Source organism: Euprymna scolopes, chromosome 14 (genome assembly GCF_053919585.1).
Source record: "Euprymna scolopes isolate OS-2025 chromosome 14, ASM5391958v1, whole genome shotgun sequence".
NCBI classification, from domain to species: Eukaryota; Metazoa; Mollusca; class Cephalopoda; order Sepiida; family Sepiolidae; genus Euprymna; species Euprymna scolopes.
In genome coordinates, this window is record NC_136495.1 from 72,279,449 (window position 1) to 72,303,594 (window position 24,146).

The window sequence follows — 24,146 nt, forward strand, 5'->3', positions numbered from 1 at the left end:
CCATGTATTCTTTGGAAATTTTTGGAAGAGAAAGTTGTTTTAATGATTTTTAACTTATGAAGAGCGGTAAAGGAGGGGGTAATTCGTTTCTCATTAACTAATGTTTGCGATGATAATGTTTTCTATGACACTGGGCGTACGGACAAGTAAATTAATATTTAGATTAATATGGATTGTGGAATTGCACACCTTAGTTCAAATTACAGCTGAATCTTTATGAATCCAATAACCAAGAGGAGAACAGTAGTCCGAAAATTCAAACTGTGCAGATTGTTGACATTTTCTTATTCAGAATATATTAATTTTATTTTATTTCATTTTTTTTTTTTCAGAAGCCGGAAGCGATTGTCTAAGTTATTGCATACTCATGCCGCCCTTATCTTGTTGTCCGTGTTGGTTGTGCTGGACGCCACCTGTGTGATCGGTCAGTTACTTGCAGACATATTTATTGTCAAAGGTAAGGTTACAGTTTTTTTTTGGGGGGGGAGGTGCATGAAGTACACAAACGTTTAACGTTCGTTAATTAAAAAAATGTATCAGACGAAAATTAAAGGCATAAAACGTACATGTTTTCATAACATTTTCAGTATATTAAAATCGCAGATCGTTAGTCTTTCAAGACTTTTCAGAGTTCCTATTTACTTACCTCCCCACGAGGGCAGAGTTTTATGTGGGGAAAATCCAGCTACCCAAAAAGGGGCAATCTGGACAGGAGCAAAAATAAAAACTGTCTCAGTCATGCATGAGGACAGGAAAGGTGAAACGTAGCATCAGAACAGCTACTACACTGTGATCTTGAACCGAAAGATGTGTCGTTACACGAAGGAGAGAGAGCGCGAGAAAAAAAAATATATATATGTTTATTTTCACAAGTGACGGCATCTTAACAAATTCGTCCACGAAATTTCGAACACAACCGCCGAATCATCACGCCACACAACGAACAAATACCGTTGAATCGACACACGTTCCCAAGCAGGACCGAACAATCTCGCCGAATCAACACGCCATGAGACGAAAATTCAATAACGCGAGACACATAATCAAAGAAGTATCTTTGAAAACCGTCAAATCATTTATCGACTTTTTCTTTTCATAGCCGTTGGGCGAAACTAAATCGTCACTTTGTGGTAAGATAGATGTACCTATTTATTATGCCTCCCCACGGGACAGAGTTAGACACCAGGGTCGTTTTTTAACGTGGAGAAAAGGTACAAAAATAAAAATTGTCTAAGTCGTGAAGTATTTCTCCTCCACTGAAAGAGAACAAGAAATAGAAGTGCAGCATCTGAAGAACAGATACTACACTTTGATCTTGTCCCGAAGGCCAAAATACGCAAATCTTGGCCTTCGGGACAATATCAAAGTGTAGTATCTGTTCCGGCAGATGCTACACTTAAGATAATTTGTACCAGTCAATGGAGGGGAAACCCTCTATACTGGGACAATTATTATTTTTGGTAACCAGAGTGACCCCTTTTAGGGGAGCTGGTTTTTACCTCACATTAAAAACGGCCTTGTGCCTAATTTGCTCAGTGGGGGAGCAAATAAATACCATCTGTTCCGGCAGATGCTGCACAAGATCAAAGTGTAGTATCTGTTCCGGCAGATACTGCACTTAAGATAATTTGTACCAGTCAATGGAGGGGAAACCCTCTATACTGGGACAATTATTATTTTTGGTAACCAGAGTGCCCCCTTTTTGCCTACTTTTAGGGAAGCTGGTTTTAACCCCACATTAAAAACGGCCTTGTGCCTAATTTGCTCAGTGGGGGACCAAATAAATACCATCTGTTCCGGCAGATGCTGCAAGCTATGACTAGCAATGGCTAGCAAAGACCAGATGTGGGGGGCAACCCCTCATGCCTGACCTTTAACCAGCTCCCATTTCCCACCTCTCGGGAGCTGGTCCCCTTTTTCCCTTCCCCCTCCCTTCACTCCTCACATTAAAAATCGGCCCTGTGCCTTATTTGCTCGGTGGGGGAGCAAATAAATTCCATCTGTTCCGGCAGATACTGCAAGCAAAGACCAGATGTGGGGGCAACCCCACATGCCTGACCTTTAACCAGCTCCCATTTCCCACCTCTCGGGAGCTGGTCCCCTTTTTCCCTTCCCCCTCCCTTCACTCCTCACATTAAAAATCGGCCTTGTGCCTAATTTGCTCGGTGGGGGAGCAAATAAATACCATCTGTTCTTCAGATGCTGTACTTCTATTTCTTGTTCTCTTTCGGTGGAGGAGAAATCCTTCACGACTGAGACAATTTTTATTTTTGTACCTTTTCTCCACGTTAAATAGTGGACTTGATTTGTAATCTAAAAATCCCGGGTTCGCTTTTCACCGCAGGTAGGCCAGACTCCTACGCTTGTGCGCTTCCGCACATGCTCGCCACAAGATGTACTTGAAACGCCAACTCCATACCATCGATCGCCATCATTTACCAATCGCAATAGTCCGGCGCTATACAGATTTTAGATAAATAGGATTCGATTACTTTTATCTTGGACTCTTGAAGTTAATACTGAAAATACATATATATGTACATGGAATAATATGCAGTATAACCCGAATATAAGAGACTTATTCAGCCGTATATCTCTCTTATATCCGGGTTGCATATACATTATTATATTCGCATTACACTAGACATTAACTCAGCCTCTAATTTGGAACCAGAGAAAATCCCTCTTATACTCGTTTCGAGTCTCGTATATCCGGATTACATTATATATATATATATATATATATATATATATATATATATATATATATATATATATATTCCAAATTCTAGCGTAATCGGGACTCAATAGTTAGAAGCCTAAACTTCTACCACTGCGCTATCTCGCGCGACTGCTGGATGTATCGCGTTTTATGTAAATGTTATTTGTTTTGTTTTGTTTTTTGCGATGTCTTTGAATGAAATGCAATTATTTATACGAAAGTACATTTTTACCTAAATACGAGGTGGGAATAATTTTTCCTTTTAACAATTGTGGTACCCCCAAATGGGGATCGGCTTATATATTGTTTTCACTGACACGTGTTTCGAATTCTATGACTCATCAGAGTGGCTGAATATAGCGAGATTCGAAATCGGGACCCAGTAGTTAAATCTAACCCTCTACAACTGAGTTATCTCGCACAACTGCTGAATGTATCTCGTTTTGTGTAGGAAAATTATTCCCAACTCGCATTTAGGTAAAAATGCACTTACGTATAAATAATTAAATTTCAGTCAAATGTATCGCAAAAACAAATATATATATATATATATATTTATATATATGTATGTATTTATTTGTGTATGTTGATTTGTCTTTATATTTTTAGTGCAATTGGAAAAGACGGAAGTAGCAAAGGAAGGCCTCTCCCACACGCTAGAAAGTATTTTTCCAATTTTGTTCAATCGCAGCTATCAATCATCACTGGAAGAAAAAATTGAACGTCTGAAAGATATTCTGGAAGACGAAACCCTGATTGAGAACTTTTCCCGGTACATTAACAGCAATAACATTGGTTTAAGTCGCAGTATAAGCGAAACTCAGCCAAATAAAACGGGTACTAATAAGCTCCGATCAACCTCGAAGAACGTCCAAAGTAAGTCGAAAAACGCATCTCAGAACCCAACCGCCGATACGCTACACTCTGGAGAAGACGACTTACTCTGGGCATGGAAACAGTTCACCAAATCCCTCAACGAGCAGGGGAGCCTTCTGAAACAGGTCAAAGGTAACTTGACAACAAACGAGGAACATTTAGATAACGATAAGCACTCGAAATCTAAAAATGGTTCCCAAAGCAAGAAATCCTCAAGCCGAAAATCCGGAAGTCACAAAGAAGTTAATTCAGAAGAACATACTTTATTAGAAGTAACCCATATCTTTCACATGTGCAGTTTAACGATACTGTCAATTCTACTACTTGAGGTAAGTTCGACTCATATTTTCTCTGGCAATTGAACCTGGTTTATTAATTTTAGAAAATCCAAAATATCCAATTCTCAACTATTTCATTCCATTCAGATCTCTACTATTATGTAAAAGGAACTCTGTATGTGCGCATGTGTGAGTGAGTTCGTTCCCTATGGGCTCCTAAACGGCTGCGCCGATGTTTTTATTTATACTTTATATGTCTGGCAGTGTTTATAGATAGGTTTTGTATCGGAATGTTTTCGATAAGTATCGATAATCGATAATTGAAAAAAAAAACGATGAATAATAGAACAGGCAATTTCGATTAAAGTTAACGCCTTATACAGCCTAACATCACAACTGCATTCTCTTTCCATGACATTTCATTTAGGATGTATCGTAGATTTTTTCCATATATCAACACACACACACACACACACACACAGATATATATATATAATAATTGACTTTGTTGTTGTTCCTTCTTATGAAACTGATTTTTAATTTAATTAAATTTTGATTTTTAAATTTTAAAAATTTTAAAACTTTTAAATTATAAATCACATTACTTAATATATATATATATATATATATATATATATATATATATATATATATATATATATATATATATTGCAATTAGGACTTTTATGATTCATGATTGAAATTAAATTTGTATATATATAAATATATATATATATATATATATAAATATATATATATATATATATATATATATATATATATATATATATATATATATATATATATATATATTCCTTTAATCTTCTCTCCAAAAAGGGGGGGGGAAGGGGGAACAGGAGAGGAAAGAAAGAAATGGGGAGCCAGCTGACCGGTTTCGACCCTCGCTTCTCAAAGCTGTATTGAGGGAATTTGTAAAACAAAGAATGAAAAAGCGATTACATTTGCGTTTTATTCGGTTTACTGGGAGAAAAAAAGTGGGAAAACGATTAAAATAAAACAGCGTTATGCTCGAATACCCTAGAGATTAATCACGTTCAAACCAAAGAGGTATTCCCTTTGCTTGCAAAGGGAAGATTTTCTAAGTCGAACGTGAATAGTCTCCAAGATCTTAAGGTGATATAGTGAATGAGCACGACTCAGAATAGAAAAAGAGTCCATGCTAAAGTTCGTGCACAAGACAGGTTTTTAAGTAAATGGTCAGTAATTGAAGACCCGTATGTGTTAGTAACAACGTCCGTTGCCCGGTAGGTTCTATTCCTAATTTTACTGGGTACATATTGTTGGATTCTTCGATCTAATCTTAATGTCGTTCGACCCAAGTAGTTGGCTCCGCAACCACATTCAAAATTGTAAATAACGTTAATATTATGGGGGGTAGAACGTCTTTTCGTGAAGATGGTAATAAAGTTCTGGTAGAGAACAGATTGGCAGCAAAATAACATCGACGAACTGCTGAACTTATTTGTTTGGCAAATTTCTCACTTCCTGTACCCAACCAAGGCAAACGAAGATAAATTGGATATTTGGTTACTATGTTCTCTTTAATTCGAGAGAATTCAGCCAATTTCCTTTGAATAACTGACCTAATCACATCTAGTGGGTACCCGTTTTTTAGATAAAGTATCCGTAATTGTTTCTAATTCCTCATCTAATTTTAACTTGGAACATATCATAAATGAACGATGTGTTAGGGTCCAAATGACAAGACTTGCAACTGCAACGTTCAAATCCAAAATTCACGCAGTCTCTGAAAGATCAGACGATTTATTTAAAAACGAAAGCATATCATTTGCTCTTTAGGTAACAATATCGCAAGCATGTAAAGAGAAAAGGCGGTCACGATTGTTTCTTTTTTGTTCATTCTTTTTTGCTTTCACGGGACCCTAAATGCTGCAAAAAACGAGTTATGATGTATCGTAGATTTTTTCCATATCTCTACACACACACACACACACACAACAAAAACAACACCAACAACAATAAAAACAACTATAACAACACACACACACAACAACATACACACACACAACATACACACACACACAACATACACACATACAACAGCAACAACAACACACATACACAACAACACGCGCACACACATAACAATAACGCATACACACAAACAACACACACGCACACACACAACAACAATAACAACAACACACACACACAACAACATACACACACACAACAACATATACACACAGAACAACATACACACAGACACAACAACAACAACAACACACATACGCAACAACACGCGCACACACATAACAACAACACACACACACAAACACACACACACATACATGTATATATATATATATATGGACAGCATTTTTTTCTCTAATGCATGTTTTGTTGAATAGCGGGGATACCCCCCCTTACGATCCATCTTTTTTATTTGACGGGAAATGTTTCGGCAATAATCACAGAAGAACTTATTTCACCTTTGGTAGCATTTCAGATCACATTTCATATTGGAAGTTCTTTCTCTCACTCCGCATCTGTTTCCTCATTCCTGTTATTCCACATTCATAAAATTGTAACATATATTGATTTAGTAGCATGTCAGACCACAAATCCTAAAATTCGCATAATTTTATCTTGCAGACATTACTTAAAATATTTGCGATGGGCAGAAAACTTTGGAACCATAAACTCGAGGTAAGTAATTTACAAACGATTTAAGCACTATACTTATTTATATATGAAGTGATCTAGAAACGGTTTTCGTGTATATACTTTACAATAATAAGTGTTAGGCTACTGTTCCTAGCGCTCACACAATTATTGGTATTATATTCATATTTTTCCATGTTCCATATTCCTTTCGGTTTTCTGGAAAGTTCCAAATATTTCTTTTTTCTGTCACTTTGATCATAACCCTGTGATCTGTTAAGGAAACAAATTCTACAATTTAACAATTTCTTTCCTTCTTATCTATATATTAAGTCGATAGTGTGTGTGTTCTTTTGTGTGTCAAGTTACATCCGGGTCGTTTAATTGTTATGTTCTTCCATTTCTTGTCATAAATAATTTTACCAAGAATTCTTCATAGTTTTCGGTTTCGACTTTTGGTTTGGTACTTTCACCTAACAATTTAATAAAAAGATATTGTAAAATTGAATTTAAGAAGATTATGTTACAAAATAGCGCGGTAACATAAATACATAAACACCTTTTTTTTAAATAATTTATCCCAAAATGTTGAGTTGAACGTACAGTGTATATCCAATAAAATTACAATGTTTTTTGTTTATTTAAAATAAATTGGCAATGTATATTTGTCTTTTGTAAACAGAAATTTATATATATATATATATATATATATATATATATATATATATATATATATATATATATATATATATATATGAAATTTATTACTGAATCCAGAATGAGTTTACATATTGTTTCAGCTAGGGGAAAATCCTCAAAAAGAAGAGGAAATATTCAACTAGCATCGTCAGAATTCATAGATGGACATAAGGTCCATCTATGAATTCTGACGATGCTTATTGAGGATTATCTATGAACTCTGACGATGCTAGTTGGATATTTCCTCTTCTTTTTCAGGATTTTCCCCTATCTGAAACAATATGTAAACTTATTCTGGACTCACAGCAATAAATTTCCTATATACTGCTCTGGCTACACATTGAGCACTCTAGTCCGATGTTTTCACCACTGGTAAATATATATATATATATATATATATATATATATATATATATATGTATATATATGTGTATATATATGTGCATATATATATATATATATATATATATATATATATATATATATATATATATATATATATAAGGAAAGATGATTCTTATAAAATGCATATCCATGAAACTTTACAATATAATGTTCTATCATCATATGGCTCATAATGTTTAAGTGGAAAACAAACACCTAACAAGAAAACAAAAAGAAAGAAGACAAAAATGTATGTCTTTCATAAGAAGGAATTAGTGTGGCCAATTTTGTGTTTTCTTACTTCAAATAGCGGAAATTCATGGAAAAACTCTTAGGCATAAGTGAATAAACAAAGAAAACAGTTTAGTTATTTATGTAATTGCGAACTGTTAGCCTCATCATTATAGTTGTTTTTCACAACATTTCGGCCGACTATTCTTCTGTCACGTGATACAAACCAACTGCAAGCTGCAGCGATATGGGAGTAGATTAGCGTATTCAAAAGGAAAGAAAAACACGAATCACGCAAACTGCCAGGCGAATAGGCTAAGGGACACATTTACGAAAATCTATTTTAACAATAAGCTCGAAATTTTAAGTACTATAAATAAAATTCTAAAAGTTTATTTATGTATATGTGTATATGTATATATATATATATATATATATATATATATATATATATATATATATATATATATATATATATATATATATATATATATATATATATATATATATATATATACCAATAAAACTGTCGAACGGATACACCGAATTGAAATTTTTTTCCCCCCTGAAACGTGTGAGTTCCTAGATTGTCCTTATCTATATATAGTTCATAACGAACATCGGTGAGTCACACAAAAAGCCCGAAATAAAGGTTTGGTAGCCGTTTCGTGCAATTGTCGAAAAAGTTACCTGCCCATGTCAACAGAATTTAGCAGTGTCTGTATAGACTCGCGGTAACAGCTTTCGGCATACGGACAGGACTTGTGGCGCAATGGATAACGCGTCTGGCTACAGATCAGAAGATTCTAGGTTCGAATTTTGGCAAGTTCGTAATAATTTTAACCAACGTTTACTCATTATCCTTACCCTTAGGGTATTTTTGTTTTTTCAGTGATTTTGTTTTGTGCATATGGGAATTTCCCATACTCCGAGTTCACAGGATAAGCGTTGATGGTAAGACAATGTTGAATGTACTTGATGTTGAGTGTACTTGATGTTGAGTGTACTCGATTTTGTGTTTGAGCCGACGTTGTGTGTTGCCGACTCAGCGCAGCCGCAAGTTAGTAATAGAATTGTTTATGTATTCTTTTTAGAATTATTATTTAAAGTTGATTTAGTTTATTTAAATTTGATTTAATTTACATTTAATTATATTTTTGTCATTATTATTATTATAACCAAGAACAGCTGCATGTAACACGGAAGTACGTTTGTTATTTAAATATATAAGAGTTATTTAGGTTTAAGCTATGAGATTTTATTTCCTGTTTGAAATTCATAGATAAATATGGATGCTTTATGTTTCCAAAATATTTGAAATATGTCAAGTTTCAGGGGAATCGTAACACGTACAATAATTATAATCGACCATTACAATATACATCACAATAACCGATTATTTTACTTTCCGCTGTTTTTCGGTAGATTAACAACATAATGAAAAGTACTTCTCAGATAGAAAAAAAAAGTATATTTCATTTAGTGAATGTTATTTTACTTTAATATTTTAACTTTATCCGTGTTTACGTTTCCTTAATTCTTGTAAGTTTTACTGAACATTTAATTCTGTAGTTAACTTTATTTTTTTTATTTGCTGTACCTACCCGGCGTTGCCAGGTTGAAACATATCGCCGGGTGTAGTCTTTAGTCGCATACTATTACAGATACACTGAATATCCTTAATTGTTAGGATTTTCCTGAAAGGTGACGATATTTGGGATTTTTGGAAGCATAAACATCCATGTTTATCTATGACATTCAAACGGGTAATAAAATCTCACAGCTTAAACGTGAATAACTCTTACAGGTTAAACAATGTATTGTCTAGACGAACTAGCATAAAAAAATAGCCGAGACAAAATAATTTACAAAATCTTACAAATCAAATGCTACTAAGTCTAAACTTTTTTCCTTTAACAAAATATCTTTCTCGGTCATAAATTGCCATGATAAATAAAACTCTATTACAGAGCCAATCCTTCAAATTCTAAGGTCTAACATGCACAGGCAACATGAATTGGAACAAATACATTCAGAACATTGCCAAGGCTGCTGCAGTACACGTGGGCTCCTTATACCGTGCTAGAAAACTTCTCACCCCATAGAGCAAATCATATTTATGCGAAGACACGATTCATCCATGTCTGTTGTAATTCTATCACATATGAGTCAGTGTATTTACCAATCATCTCTCACTCTTAAACGTGGCCCAGAAAAGTGTCATGTCTAGTAAGTACGCACTCTCGCCAAGCTCTAACCTCTGTTCCATCGCACCCATGTGCGTGTTTTAAATATATTTTTATGGAATGCGCTATGATGAATTTCAAACGCTTGTGCCTCTTCAACGTAAATACCCTCTACTAAAAGCAGCAAAATCATACCCCTTCTATATAAAGATCCCTAGATGCCGGACAGACTTCTCCTTCAATAGTGTCTTCTCTATGACTGCTAGACGTTGGAATTCTCTCTCTGTTTCCTGCTTCATTGACTTTACTCACCTGCAGAAGTTTAAATGTAATGTGAATGGAAATCTCACTGCTCAACTTCCCACAGTTGCCTGTGAGACACGATCCAACTGACAATATACTGTGTTTTGGGGTGAAAAAGGTTAAAAAAAAAACTGGCATTGGATCAAGTGTGTTTTCGATGAGAATAAAGTTGTAGTTGGGTTGCATTTTTTTCATTTTTTTTTTTTTTTTTTCAACTCAAACGTTGGTTAACTCAATGGTTAGGTGTTAAAGCTCTCATTTCTGAACCGGATAAAGAAAATCGCAAGAACTAGAGAAAACACCAAAAACCGGAAGTTGTATGTGTTATTTGCGCTGTCTGTAATTGACAGCTGAGTTCGTGTATTATACACGTATTATATAAAGAAGAAAAAAGAAAATTAAGTGTAAATCAAAATAGACGTCGTTTCGGGTCAGCGTTTGACTTTATTTTCCTTGTTTTTAAACCAGGGGTCGGCAACTCATTCGACCTCGCGGTCCGGATCGTGTTATAATGACGAGTCGCAGTCGAACAAAGGTCATTAATGAAAAAGTAAGGACAATTACTTATGCAGATCTCCGTCAACCTAAATATTACAAACCAAAATGAAACTAAATATTGAAAAATCATAAATACAAAACAAAATTTAAAAAATTAAAAAAAAAAAAACACGTAAGAAAAATTAGTTTTTCTCAACAACTCTCGAAACACGTCAAAGTGAAACAAAACCACGCGAAACGAAATGGATGAAATTATGACATTTATTATCTTTGAAACTTATTGGAAGTATAAAAGTATGGCCTATTCGAAATTTCCAGCAAATTATATAGTGTAGGGATAGGGGTAAGCGATAGGAGAGTCGCTGTTGAAGAATGAAATAGAAAGCCGACTGACATTGTTACTTAAAAGCTGACCACACCTAATGTTTGTTGCCGGTCAGTCTGTTTAACCGCTCTCACTTTTTTTTTGTTTTGTTTTTTGTTGTTTTGTTTTTTTGTTTTTTTCTGTTTATTTCTTTATTTTTTCCACGCAAAAATGGAGGGGATTGGGATTTGACCGTGTTTTTACGGTCATAATATTCAAATTTGGTTCAGCCGATCAGAAAAGCTTCAGGCCTATTGTTGACTTTGAAAGACTTGTTTCTCATGTTGACAATATAGGCATTAATAATCAGGCTAGCAGACTGGTCAAAATGCCTTTGCAGGCCAGATCCGGTCCGCAAGTCGTAGGTTGCCGACCCGTACTATAGAGTTTTCCTAAATTGAAAGAGTCTTCCATTGGCAGTTAATCTATACAAGTCCTGGAGATGAATACTTTTTCTGTGAGTAGCTGTTCTGTATAAGTTTTGGACTTAAAAATTTTGCACGCAAAGAGCAAAACATCTTTCTCGCATGGACACGAAAAAAATATGTGCGGGAATGCTAAAAGATTCAATGTGTTTACAGAGCAATTTTGGTTTCTGATTGGTTGCTAGAACGTGGTTTCATTTGATTGGTCAGTCCCTATCGCCAATGTATATATGTATAAGTAGAGCCTTACAATTTTTTGTTAATACTAGTTTGTTATTCATTTCTAAAATATTACGAGTTTGCAATTAACAAAAATATATCTCCCTCTTGAAGGAAAAGCAAAATAGTCTTGATTCCAATAGCGTCTGCACTATAAACCATACTTCAATCGTATCCTATTGCCACACTATTGCATAATCACGTTGACACATAGTTTCCCGTTAGATCACCGAAGTTAAGCAACGTTAAGCCTGGTCAGTATCAGATAGGTGAGCATTTAGATATATCAGGCGCTGTATGTTGTGATACTATAAAGTGGACCTGAGGTGGACTTGAGTCACTAAGTGTTGAGGGGGGGCAATAGACAAAGGCATAGGAAAGAATGGAAAGGAAGTAATAAGCTTTTTAGAGTTGACAGGACAATAGAAACCTACAGATAAAACAGGGAAGGGCAGCTTCTGGTGAGTGGGGGGGGGCGACCTCAGATACCAACGTAGAGGAGACAGTTAGTTGACAACTAGATGCCCGTCGCGCCGGATGGGAGCTGGAGAGTTTTAGAGTTGACTGTGAAACAGAAATAGAGATGAACGTAACATCGTTAGAACAGGGAGAAGACACACACACACACACACACACACACACACACACACAAGTCCAACAGTCAATGTATTATATGTGAAGATTTGCGTTTGTGTTTTTCCTTTCTTTGTTCCACGATTTATTATATTTCTACTTTTGCGAGAAAATGACAATCCGACCATAAGAGGAATAGTCGGACAAAAAAATCCACGCTACACGACGTTGGCAGTCGGCGATCTATCGGGGCCGCGCACGTTTGATCACAATATAAGAATACGGCGGCATCTCCTTGCAAAACCTGCAAAACCCCACCGTCATCATCTCCGTAAACTGGGATATACACGCGACTGGGTATCGCTTGTGAACTTAATATGCCCATGAAACTTCCTCCTAGGAATAAATGCTGACGGCGCAGAAACGCACACACACACAATATTGCATTATTGTTCTTGTTTTACAAATACTTCCACGGAATATACTCCGATGAACTTAGTAAACTTGGATTCAATTAAACTAATATCCCCAGACAGCTCAGCTAGCAGTATAAGTCCACCCTCTCAGTGTATATAGACGAGTCCAACTATTACAATATATAAGTATAAGTCCACCCTCTCAGTGTATATAGACGAGACCAACTATTACAAAAAATAACCGGCAAGATCGTCGAACTAACATCAGTCTAGTTGCTCTAGTATAGTATATTTTGTCATGTTTATATTGGAAATATGAGTGGCCAGGCTTATCCTATCGAAAATATTTCATTTCGAACTAAATGTGGTAGCTAGGGAGAGTGGAAGGCGGGAAACCGGCACAAGGATTGTTTTACGATGGAAATGAAGAGGTGAAGAATTTATCCCACAATGCACTCGGGTGAGTGGAGTGGAAGAAAGGAATCGGTGTTTTTGAGAAAACCGCGCGTTAATTAATTACTTAGTTTTTATGGTTTCTTAAAAGATGATGGGTTTCATTCGCTATTACGTTGAATTTTATTTATCCATAAATGCGTAGAATTTAAACTGAAAATGTTCTACCACACGGATATTATTATAATAATAATAATAATAATAATAATAATAATAATAATAATATATATATATATATATATATATATATATATATATATATATATATATATATATATATATATATATAGTAATTTATAAAATATATATGGGGATTATGCTACACTGAATATTCGGCGTTTCATCCACTCTAGGATTCCTCAGGCTCATGCGCGAATTCTGTGGTTGTTTATCGTTTTTATATGGTCCTCTTCTATTGAGGATTTAGTTAGCCAATCAGCTTTCTAGTATCCACCGTGCACCTTCCTATCACCCAATGGGCATGCATTTTATCGAACAAAGGATCTGTTTTAAAACTAGGTTAGTGGTTTAAGCCAGACATTTTCTTTCTTTTTTTTTTGTTAGTTTATATATAAATATACATATGTGCACATACATATATGCACACATATATATACATATATATATATATGCATACATATATGTGTGATCGTTTATGTATATTCATGTTTATTTAATTTATTTATTTGTTTATTTTCTATTGTTTTTGTTAGTTTTAAAACTATTTTGTATCGCTATCCTAGAGTAAATTTTATTTTGTGAAAACAGTTATTTGCTATTTCTCTTCTACAGTTTAATAGATTTTAGGGTTCTTTAAAGCACAGGATAGCAAATTTTTCATGAAGGCATAATCTACATGGGTCGTCTAAATGCCTACACGTGGTAGCTTGTCTTATTATTTTCCCCATATGAAAACGATGAACAAGCACATAATTCGCGCATAAGCCTGAGGAATCCTAGAGTGGATGAAACGCCGAATATTCAGTGTAGCTTAATCGCCATATATATTTTATAACTTACTAACTAGCTCTACCTACGTATTGAGTACTTTTGAAGTAAATACTTAAAGTTTACGCATAAATCTATGTTTCGTATATTAATTTTATGCGAGTAAATGAAGTAGTTATATATATATATATATATATAGAGAGAGAGAGAGGGAGAGAGAGAGAGAGAAAGAGAGACAGAGACAGAGACAGAGAGAGACAGAGACAGAGACAGACAGACAGACAGACAGACAGAGAAGGGGGAGAGAGAGAATGTGCGTGTGCGTAGAGCCTTCTCAACCTATATACTAAACGATTTTTTTGTCTACATACTTGAAATTTAGTACATAGGCCATTCAGACATCAAAATTTTTAAATCCATTTTTATCCGGAAAAAGGGCTACTAAGGGGTCAAAATTGAAAGACTGTTCGGGGGGGGGGAGGTGATTGGATTTTTCTGCTTGTAAACTGTTTCACGAATGCGCATGTGCAGCCGTGAAACATGACAATTTCTTTATGTTAAGAGTAAGTATGGTTGGAAAACCCTTTGTGAAAATGGTGTCACGCTGATCTAATGGTTATCGTACTTGACTCACTGTCTTTAGGTTTTGGCTTCGATCTCAGCTCGACTATCTTTTTTCTTACAAGAAGTGAACTGTTTAGAAAAAAAACACAATACTCGGATGCACATTATTTATTATTTAATTTTTTTTAATATCTACGGTATTTTTTTTTTTAAGAAGTCTGCATTAATTAAAAATAATAATAATAATAATAATAATAATAATAATAATAATAATAATAATAATAATAATAAGTCCGCATGAATTATCATATGATATTCATGCGCATTTTACGGCTGGGGAATGCCGGGCGGCCTACTAGTATATATATATATATATATATATATATATATATATATATATATATATATATATATATATATATATATATATATATATATTGTTTTTAAAATATAATTATCCACTGACACATGCTTCGTCCTCTACAACTCATCAGAGTAGTTGAGTCTAGCGAGATTCGAAATATATATATATATATATATATATATATATATATATATATATAAAGGGACTTTGTCGATGCGTGTGCAAAAAGTCTCTAACAAACTTCCTTAAATATTTAGTCTACATAGTTCAAATTATATAGAGTATATGGACCTGCAGCACACAGTTTATTAAGTTTTAGCCGGTAAAATAGCTGCTAAAGACAAAATTGAAAAGAAAAATGACATTAACCATGACATAAGGTGAGTAGACTATCCCCGTGTTTTTTTGGGTTTTTTTTTGTTGTTGTTGTTGTTTAGCGCAAGATTGTTAGAACTGCAGGTTGAAGTCAGACTGTGGTAAAATTTGCCGAGGAAATTTCGTCATATACTTTTTTTACAAGTATTCTTTATTTTGAATGGTTCACTGCTCCTAATTAAATCAAGATAAAGTAATAAAGAAGGACAAAGGGTAAAATAAAGAAAGGATGGGGGAGTTAGAATCCCGTGAAACCAGGAGAAATATTTCATCATCTTTTTACCGTTACTCTCATAGTAGTAGCAGTAGTAGTAGTGGTAGTAGTAGCGGTGTTGATATTTACTAGTACTTAAAGTAAACAGGAAGTTCTTAAAGTAAACAGGAAGTTCATAAAGTAAACAGAACTTAAGTTCTGAATTATTCAGATGAAGTATGAATGTTCGTATTGTTTGGATTAATCGAACAATCTTTCTCTTCTTGAATATTAACTGCACAACATTTCGGTCGATGTAACCTCCGACATTCGTCAAGTGTTAAAAATGACGACTTTAACACCTGACAAAGGTCGAAGGTTACATCGACCGAAACGTTTTGCAGATAATTTTCAAGAAGGAGAACAATTGTTCCATTAATTTAAGTGATACATAAATAGAAGTAAATCTTGCCATAAAATGTTTAACGTACGGTGTAATCACGAACTGAAGCGACATTGAACTCAGTACTAAACGGATGACCATTTGGGACTTCTAGGTGATGTATGTGCTCTCTGCTTATCTCGGCATTGTTTTCAGTCGTCCTGGACTTCTCCTTGTCACTTTCCACTGTACTTAAACAGTGCAGATTCAGTAGAGGTGTGGTTGGAATTGCGCAACCGTTGCCTCACAATTACACGTACAGCTGCCTCTACAGGGGGTATCCTTTGTCTTTCGAGACTGAACGGAGGCATCGAGAGAAGTACATCTACAACTGAAGAAACAATAGGTGCCTAAGTCATTGTTTTGTTAAGCATTCACCAATTACGTATATGTTTTGTATGAATGACACATGAAATCAATTAACCAATGAATGTAACAATACGCAGACGTGCGTATGCAAATGCATACAAAATGACGTCAATAACGAAAGTTTCGTTTTTATTTTTAGAATCCTTTCATTTTTTTTTTTTTTTTGCGGACTGTTATCCTCGACTTTATAGTTGTTGTTGTTTCACCACGTTTTGGCCAACTCATCCTCTGACCTTCTTTAGGTGGCTAGTCGCAACGGGATAGGAACTTGGAACTGTAGAGAGTCAATGTCTCTATCCAATTCGCCACGGGCCCCGAAGGGAGATCAAGGTCGGATTTTTATGGTCTTATGAATCCAATATTTTTTTTGTTTTTATCTGGTCTGACATTGTCGGGTTCATACCGAATGGTATCATATATTATTTTATTATTTTGTTTTGAATCATTTTTTTAGGTGAGACTTAGCAGATTTGTACATTCATTTTTTTTTTTTTTTTTTTTGCGAAACGTTATCCATATCTTTGTTGTTGTTGTTGTTGTTGTCGTTGTTGTTGTTGTTGTTGTTGTTGTTGCTGTTGTTGTTGTTGTTGTTGTTGTTGTTGTTGCTGCTGCTGTTGCTGTTGTTGTTGCTGCTGCTGTTGTTGTTGTTGTTGTTGTTGTTGTTGTTGTTGTTGTTGTTTAACCAGGTTTCGGCCAAAAGATTTTAAAAAAATAATAATAAAATCCTATTTATTAGATCATAAAAATCCAACCTTGATCGCCTTTCTGAGCCCATGGCACAGTGAATAGAGGCATTGACTCCTTATAGTTCCAGATTAGTATTCCTATCCGGTCGCGGTTAACTACGTGAAGAAGGCCAGAGGATGAGTTGGCCGAAATGTGGTGAAACAACAACAATAACTATGAATATGAGGATAACAGTCCGCAAAAAAATAAATACGCAAAAAGGAACGTGGTCAACAGACAGAGGAGCACGTTCTGAAGCACGTTGGGTAACGCCTTCGGCAGTACGATCGAGATCACTTTCGAGACGTGGATGACTTTCGAGAAGACAGAGGTCAGAGAGACGGAGCACCATCACGTGAGAGAAGACGATCTCGTTTTATTCGGAAAACTACGCGGAAATAAATGGCGTTGTTAGTGAGTCGAGTTATTACTTGTCTTCTGTTCGTTGCGACGCACTCTGCTACAACGTGTTGGGTCCCGAGTGCACACGTGAGTAACGCTGCATTAAGTCCGGCAGAGTATGAATGTTAAAAACGGGTGCGATGCGAATTTCCAGCATCATTTTCATCAGAAACTTATTGTTTTCTTTGTGTTTCCATTTACAGGTTTTTGATGCCGCCATCATTATCATATCATGGTCTTTGGATTTGGTTTTCATTGATGGAATTTGGGACCACCCGGGTTCCAACGCTGCCACCATTTTGATTATACTTTTACCGTGGAGAGTCATGAGGATCGTTAATAGTAAGTGTCTACCTTCATTATTATTATTATTATTATTATTATTATTATTATTATTATTATTATTATTATTATTATTATCATTATTTTTAGTAGTAGTAGTAGTAGTAGTAGTAGTAGTAGAGTAGTACAATACTTATTTTTATATCTACAAACATAAGTGTTTCATCCATTCGGTAATCATCAGTACAGAGAGTCATAATTTTGATGGTTCGGAGATTCGAACCCGGCCACGAAGCCATCTCTGAATCTACATATAAGAAATAAAACAAACCGCTCAGCCAACGTTACCCACGGCGAGTATATATATATATATATATATATATATATATATATATATATATATATATATATATATATATATATATATATATATATATATATACACATACATACATACATATGTGTGTGTGTTGCAAAAATAATGTCGTTTTTTGAAGTTCAATTATATATATATAAACGATATTAGTTTTGCACCAACATAATAGTTGAAGTTAACATTTACAAAAAGTGTTTATGTCATTCAAGCTGGCCTGGGGTGATCAGGTGATGTTAACGTAACGATCTGCGCACGTGGGCTTGTGATCAACCCATTTTTTTTTAATGTATAGTGCTTAACAATAAAAACCAGTTCTTAAAAGGGTAGATATAAGTCTTACTATTATAATTTTTTTTATTATTTCTTAATTATTTTATTATATATTAAATATATATTTTATTATTTTTTAGGTTATACTAGCAGTCTAGCCCGGCTTTGCTCGGGCCGTATGTACTGTTCATAACTTTATGTGCTTATATATATATATATATATATATATATATATATATATATATATAAATATATATATATATATATATATGTATATATATATATATATATATATATATATATATATATATATATATATATATATACATAATCGAATGTAAAAAAATACATAAGTCGATCATTAAAAAATCACAAGAAAAAAGTGAACACTGTTCGGATGTTATAAAATAAATAAGTCGATTAAAAAAATCACGAAATTAAAAAAAATAAAATAAATAAACGCGAAGCGCTTTTCGTCAGACAGACTTTTTAAATATATACGTCTGTAAGAAGGAACATTTTTTTTTTTTTTTTTTTTTGTAGAATTGTTGTAATAGTAAGTGAAAGGAACAAAGACGAATGAAAAAAAAAACCTTAGATGGAATGTGTCCCGCCAAATAGTTCCAACTGTAACCGAAGGTTTCTCTGCTTACACAAAGTAGGGAGGGGGCTAAAACTGATGCCACGCGCCATATCTATATTAAAAAGTTTGACTCATGTCAAGGTAACCCACATCTAAAATTTCAACTGTTTAGACCAAAAATTGACGGAGGAGTTTGGTAGAGTCTGCAAAAATTAAGCTCTTGGCAGCCACATTTTCGCCCAAAATCTTATTAAAAAGCTTGCTGCGTGTCTGAATACTCTTTATTTAAAATTTCAAATGTTTAGATCCAAAAATGGTTGAATAGTTTGCTAGAGACCGCAAAGGTCAAATCTTGTACCTTTGAACGCCTTGGCTGTAAAATTTTCGGCCAAAAGCCAATTAAAATGCTTGCCCTATGTGTGAGTATACTTTATGTAAAATTTAAAATGTTTAGGCAAAAAATTGGCTGAGTAATTTGGTAGAGACCGCAGAGGTCAATTTTTTAAAACTTTGATCCCAATTTTGACCTCTTAACATTTATTGTGTTGCACTAAAATCAAATTAAAATGCTTGATCTATATCCAAGTAACCTACATCTAAAATTTCAAGTGCGTAGACCCAAAATTGTCGGAGGAGTTTGGTAGAGATTTCCAATGTTAAATCGTTGAACTTTAACCCTTTGAGAGTTTAATTTCTTGCCGAAAACCGGTTAAAAATGTTTTCCCAAATCTCAGTACCCATTATGTCAGATCTTGAGTCTGTAGACTGAAAATTGACAGAGTAGTTTGGTAGGGAAATGCACACACGCAGACGCACACACAGACAAATTCACTTTTACAGATATACTAGCATGTGCGCCCGTCGTTGCCCAGGTGTTTGGATGTGTATATTGAGCAAAAAAAAACAAAAAGTGGTAGTAGGAAGGCAGGCTCGAACTCGTACCGCAAAGGAGGAAAAGAACGGGGTAAAACATAACGTTTACGCTGTTACGACCACCGCCAAACCGGAAGCGACGTTTTTTAAAATTAAGGCTAGACAATTTAAAGGAGAGGATAACTTTCAAAAATATCGGCGAAAAAAGTGCCCCCCCTGTAAAAAAGTGCTTAGTTGAAGGGGAAGATATTAATGTTTTTAGCCAATTTTTCGATATTTGTCGTATGAAAGATCGAACTTTAAAACGATACTAATCTTGGTAAAAACCGTCGCCTCTGTCGAAGGTTTAAGGTAGACATGCAAACATACATACATACATACATACATACATGCATACATTAATATATTGGTAACCAAAAATTTTCGACCCAAACTGATGAAAAAGCTTGCCCTATCTCTGAATACCCTTTATGTAAAATTTCAAATATTTAGACCAGAAATTGTCTGAGTAATTTGGAAGAGACCGCAGAGGTCATTTTTTTTTAACTTTGACGCCTATTATGGCCCCTTTACATTTATTGTTTTGGGCTCAAATCAAGTTATTAAGTTAGATCCATGTCCAAGGAATCTATATCTAAAATTTCAAGTGCGTAGACCCAAAATTGTCGGAGGAGTTTGGTAGAGTTCTCAAAGGTCAAATCGTTGAACTTTGACCCCTTAATTGCCAAATTTCTGGTCCAAAACCGATCACATCAATTTTTTCAAATCTCAGTCACCTGTATATCAAATTTCGAGTCTGTAGACTAAAAACTGACAGTTATTGCGTACACAGATACACAGACACACCGATACACAGATACACAGACACGTTCACTTTTACAGATATATAGATAGATAGATGTATGTATTAGTATTTTATTATATATACACGCCCTTTTCTATTTGCTTTCCTCTTTCCTGCAACTTATTTCCCACTGCAGGCCTGTCCTTGCTCTTTTGTTATTTTCATGGCAAGTGCTCGTCTGAACTTCAAAATATTGTACCTCCTTGCAAAACTTTCAGAAAAAAAAACTCGTTGAGCTAAACGAATAACAGCAATTTCCCCCACCCTTTATATGTGCCTAAACCTAAACACGAACTAGGCTTCTTTTCTAAAAACGTCCGCCTGTGCAACTCTGTTCCGCTGGCGTACTTTCCAACGTACTACAATATGGTAGTATACAAGTTTAATATAAACAAGCCGTTACCTAAAATAATCAACTTATACCAAATTCCCACAACTAACGATTACTACACTGTTTTCCTGATAATTACCATACATCCATTAATACTTATCCTCGGGTGGTTTTCGCGAGACATTTTAACACATTGCTGATTTTCTCGAATACACTATTATTTATAGTAGGTTGATGAAAATAATATTGAAAAATTAAAAACTTTTGAAGCGTCATATATTAGAAGTCATCACTAGGGGTGTGACAACAGCAAATTCTTTTCGTTCTTTTGACTCTCAAGTATATATCCGACACAGTAAGAGACAATCAATCAACCGAGAACACTATCAGTCTATATAAAAACATATAAGATATTAACGGATATATTACTCAAGAGTCCAAACAATGAAAAGAATGTGCTGTTGTCACAGCCCTACTCATCGCCCTACTAGAAATAATATTGCATTCGAGAAAAGCTGAAATTGCTGATTTTAATACTCGAATTTTTAATCGACCTATATTTTTAATCGGCTTCTCATCGACTTTATATATTTTAACTTTCCATCACGTAACGTGGTTTAATGCATATTTTATTTTTCGCTTTTTGATTTCCATTTTTGCTCTTTCGCACTTTTACTTCCTCAACGCCTTTAGATGTATCATGGACGAATCTAAAGCGCTCGTGACAATAACAGATATGGAGTATTTATTAATATTATTAATATTCATATATATTCTTAATATATTAACTTATTAATATTTTCGATTTGGATATAAAAAAGATTATACGAAAAATCGAAAAATTAAAAGAAATATATATAAAGTAAAGTGTCTCCATTGCATTTAATAATGTTGCTTAGAGAGAGAGAGAGAGAGAGAGAGAGAGAGAGAGAGAGAGAAAGAGAGAGAGAGAGAGAGAGAGGGGATAATTTTTAAAAAATAAGTATATTTAATTAAATTAAAGTCTTTTTATACATGCACGCAAGAAACTCTTTTTATTCTCTACATCGTCATTTCTTTTCATGTGTTTTAAACTTGTTCTCATCGGTATTGAAAGTGATATATAATGTCAATCGAGGGGTTCGAATGCAATCAAAAAATAAGCTTTGATTTTATAGGCCGGTATTTAACTCTCAGTCTAGATAGAAAATAGAACGAAGGGAAAGTAAGTTTTTAATACGGATTAGACAGGCATAGTTGTAAATTTATATGATTTAATTAAAAAGTTCAATTTATATTATTGCTCTATCTCATATATTAAGCTTTCATTATCTGGTGGGTGTGTGTATATATATATATATATATATATATATGTATATATATATATATGTATATATATATATGTGTGTGTGTGGGGGGGGTGAGTTATATATGTATATAGGCATATATATATATGTGTGTATGTGTGTATGACGTCTGTGCATACATATATATATATCTGTGTGTGTGTGTGTGTGTGTGTGTGTGTGTGTGTGTGGGTGTGTGTGTGTGTGTGGGGTGGGTGTGTGGGTGTGTGGGTGAGTTTTATATGTATATATGCATATATATATATGTGTGTATGTGTGTATGACGTATGTGCATACATATATATATATGTATATTATGTATATATATATATATATATATATATATATATATATATATATACGAGCAAACAGTTAATAAAACATGTTAAAAAACACTTTGAAATGAGTTAAAAACATTTAATCTGAAAAGGAAACACTAGATAAGTGGATTGTCCTTAATCCGCGGAGTTTCGAAGAAATACTTTCCTTCTCCTCAGAGGGTAGGAATTAGCAAAATGCGGGATCGGATTTTGCATGCAAACGTATTTGATGAAACAACAAGTAAGTCAAAGATCTTACTTGATAACAAAAAAGTGGAGCAGAGGGAATAAGGTGAAGAAAAAGGTGATTATACGTCAATGGATAGTCTGGTGGAAGATAAATAATCCAGTGACGGTAAAATCCAAATATATAACTTCAAGAAAGGTAATTGAATTTCCATTTGCACAAGTAAAATCCAAGGAAATCCCGTAATTTATTTTTATTTTATTATATATATATATATATATATATATATATATATATATATATATATATATATATATATATATATATATATCAAGCATGGGCAATCAGTAAAACAATTAAATTAAAGTCTTTTTATACATGCACGCAAGAAACCCTCTTTTTATTCGCTACATCGTCGTTTCTTTTCTTCTTTGCCGAGTTTCATTTGTGGCCATGTTTAACATTTTCCGAGAACAAACACGTTGTAGCATCAGTCGCAAAGCAGACAAAGAAAAGAAAAGAACTTCCAATTTTAATTATTATTATTATTATTATTATTATTATTATTATTATTGTACAACGAAATTTATTTCCTAATTATTTAGTTATCGTTGTGAGGCCCTCGCCTGACTGTCTTCTTGAACATTATTCACATTTTTAAAGTGACCTCGAACGTGCTCTACGTCTCTTACGTGATCCACTTTTTGACTTCTTTATTTTTCTTTCCCAGCGATATCATTTCGCATGTATTTGCATACGCGGGTTCGCACTATATTACATGTGTGATTTTGTCTAGTTGTCGGCGTTCGTCTATTTAACCAAGACGAATCGAACTATTCACGCATAAAGACAAAAGGGGAAGTTTAGTGTATTTGTGGCGAGCATGCATGGAAGCGCCCAAGAATTGCGTGTCAGTGTTTTATGGCGAAAATTAGTTCGTCTGAGGGCTATAAAACGACGACGAGTCGTTCAACGAGTAACTGTCAAGGTTGCTCTGGTAGTCTGTTAGATCATATCGAGTTGTTTACATCGTGTGGGGTTGTGTCGACGGAGTTGTCTGGGATCGTGTCGGGTCTTGTCGATAGAGTTGTTCAGGATT

General features: G+C 34.4%; 1 protein-coding gene across 1 annotated transcript in view; it reads left to right on the forward strand.

Annotated features, from left to right (window-relative positions):
- The window catches only part of LOC145293083 (uncharacterized), a 304,844-nt gene that overhangs the window by 205,591 nt on the left and 75,107 nt on the right, over window positions 1-24,146 (forward strand). Inside the window, exons 2-5 of the mRNA XM_080139441.1 lie at window positions 333-457; window positions 3,332-3,927; window positions 6,514-6,567; window positions 17,860-17,998. Coding sequence (XP_079995567.1) covers window positions 333-457; window positions 3,332-3,927; window positions 6,514-6,567; window positions 17,860-17,998 — 914 coding nt within the window. The remainder of the gene's footprint in view (window positions 1-332; window positions 458-3,331; window positions 3,928-6,513; window positions 6,568-17,859; window positions 17,999-24,146) is intronic.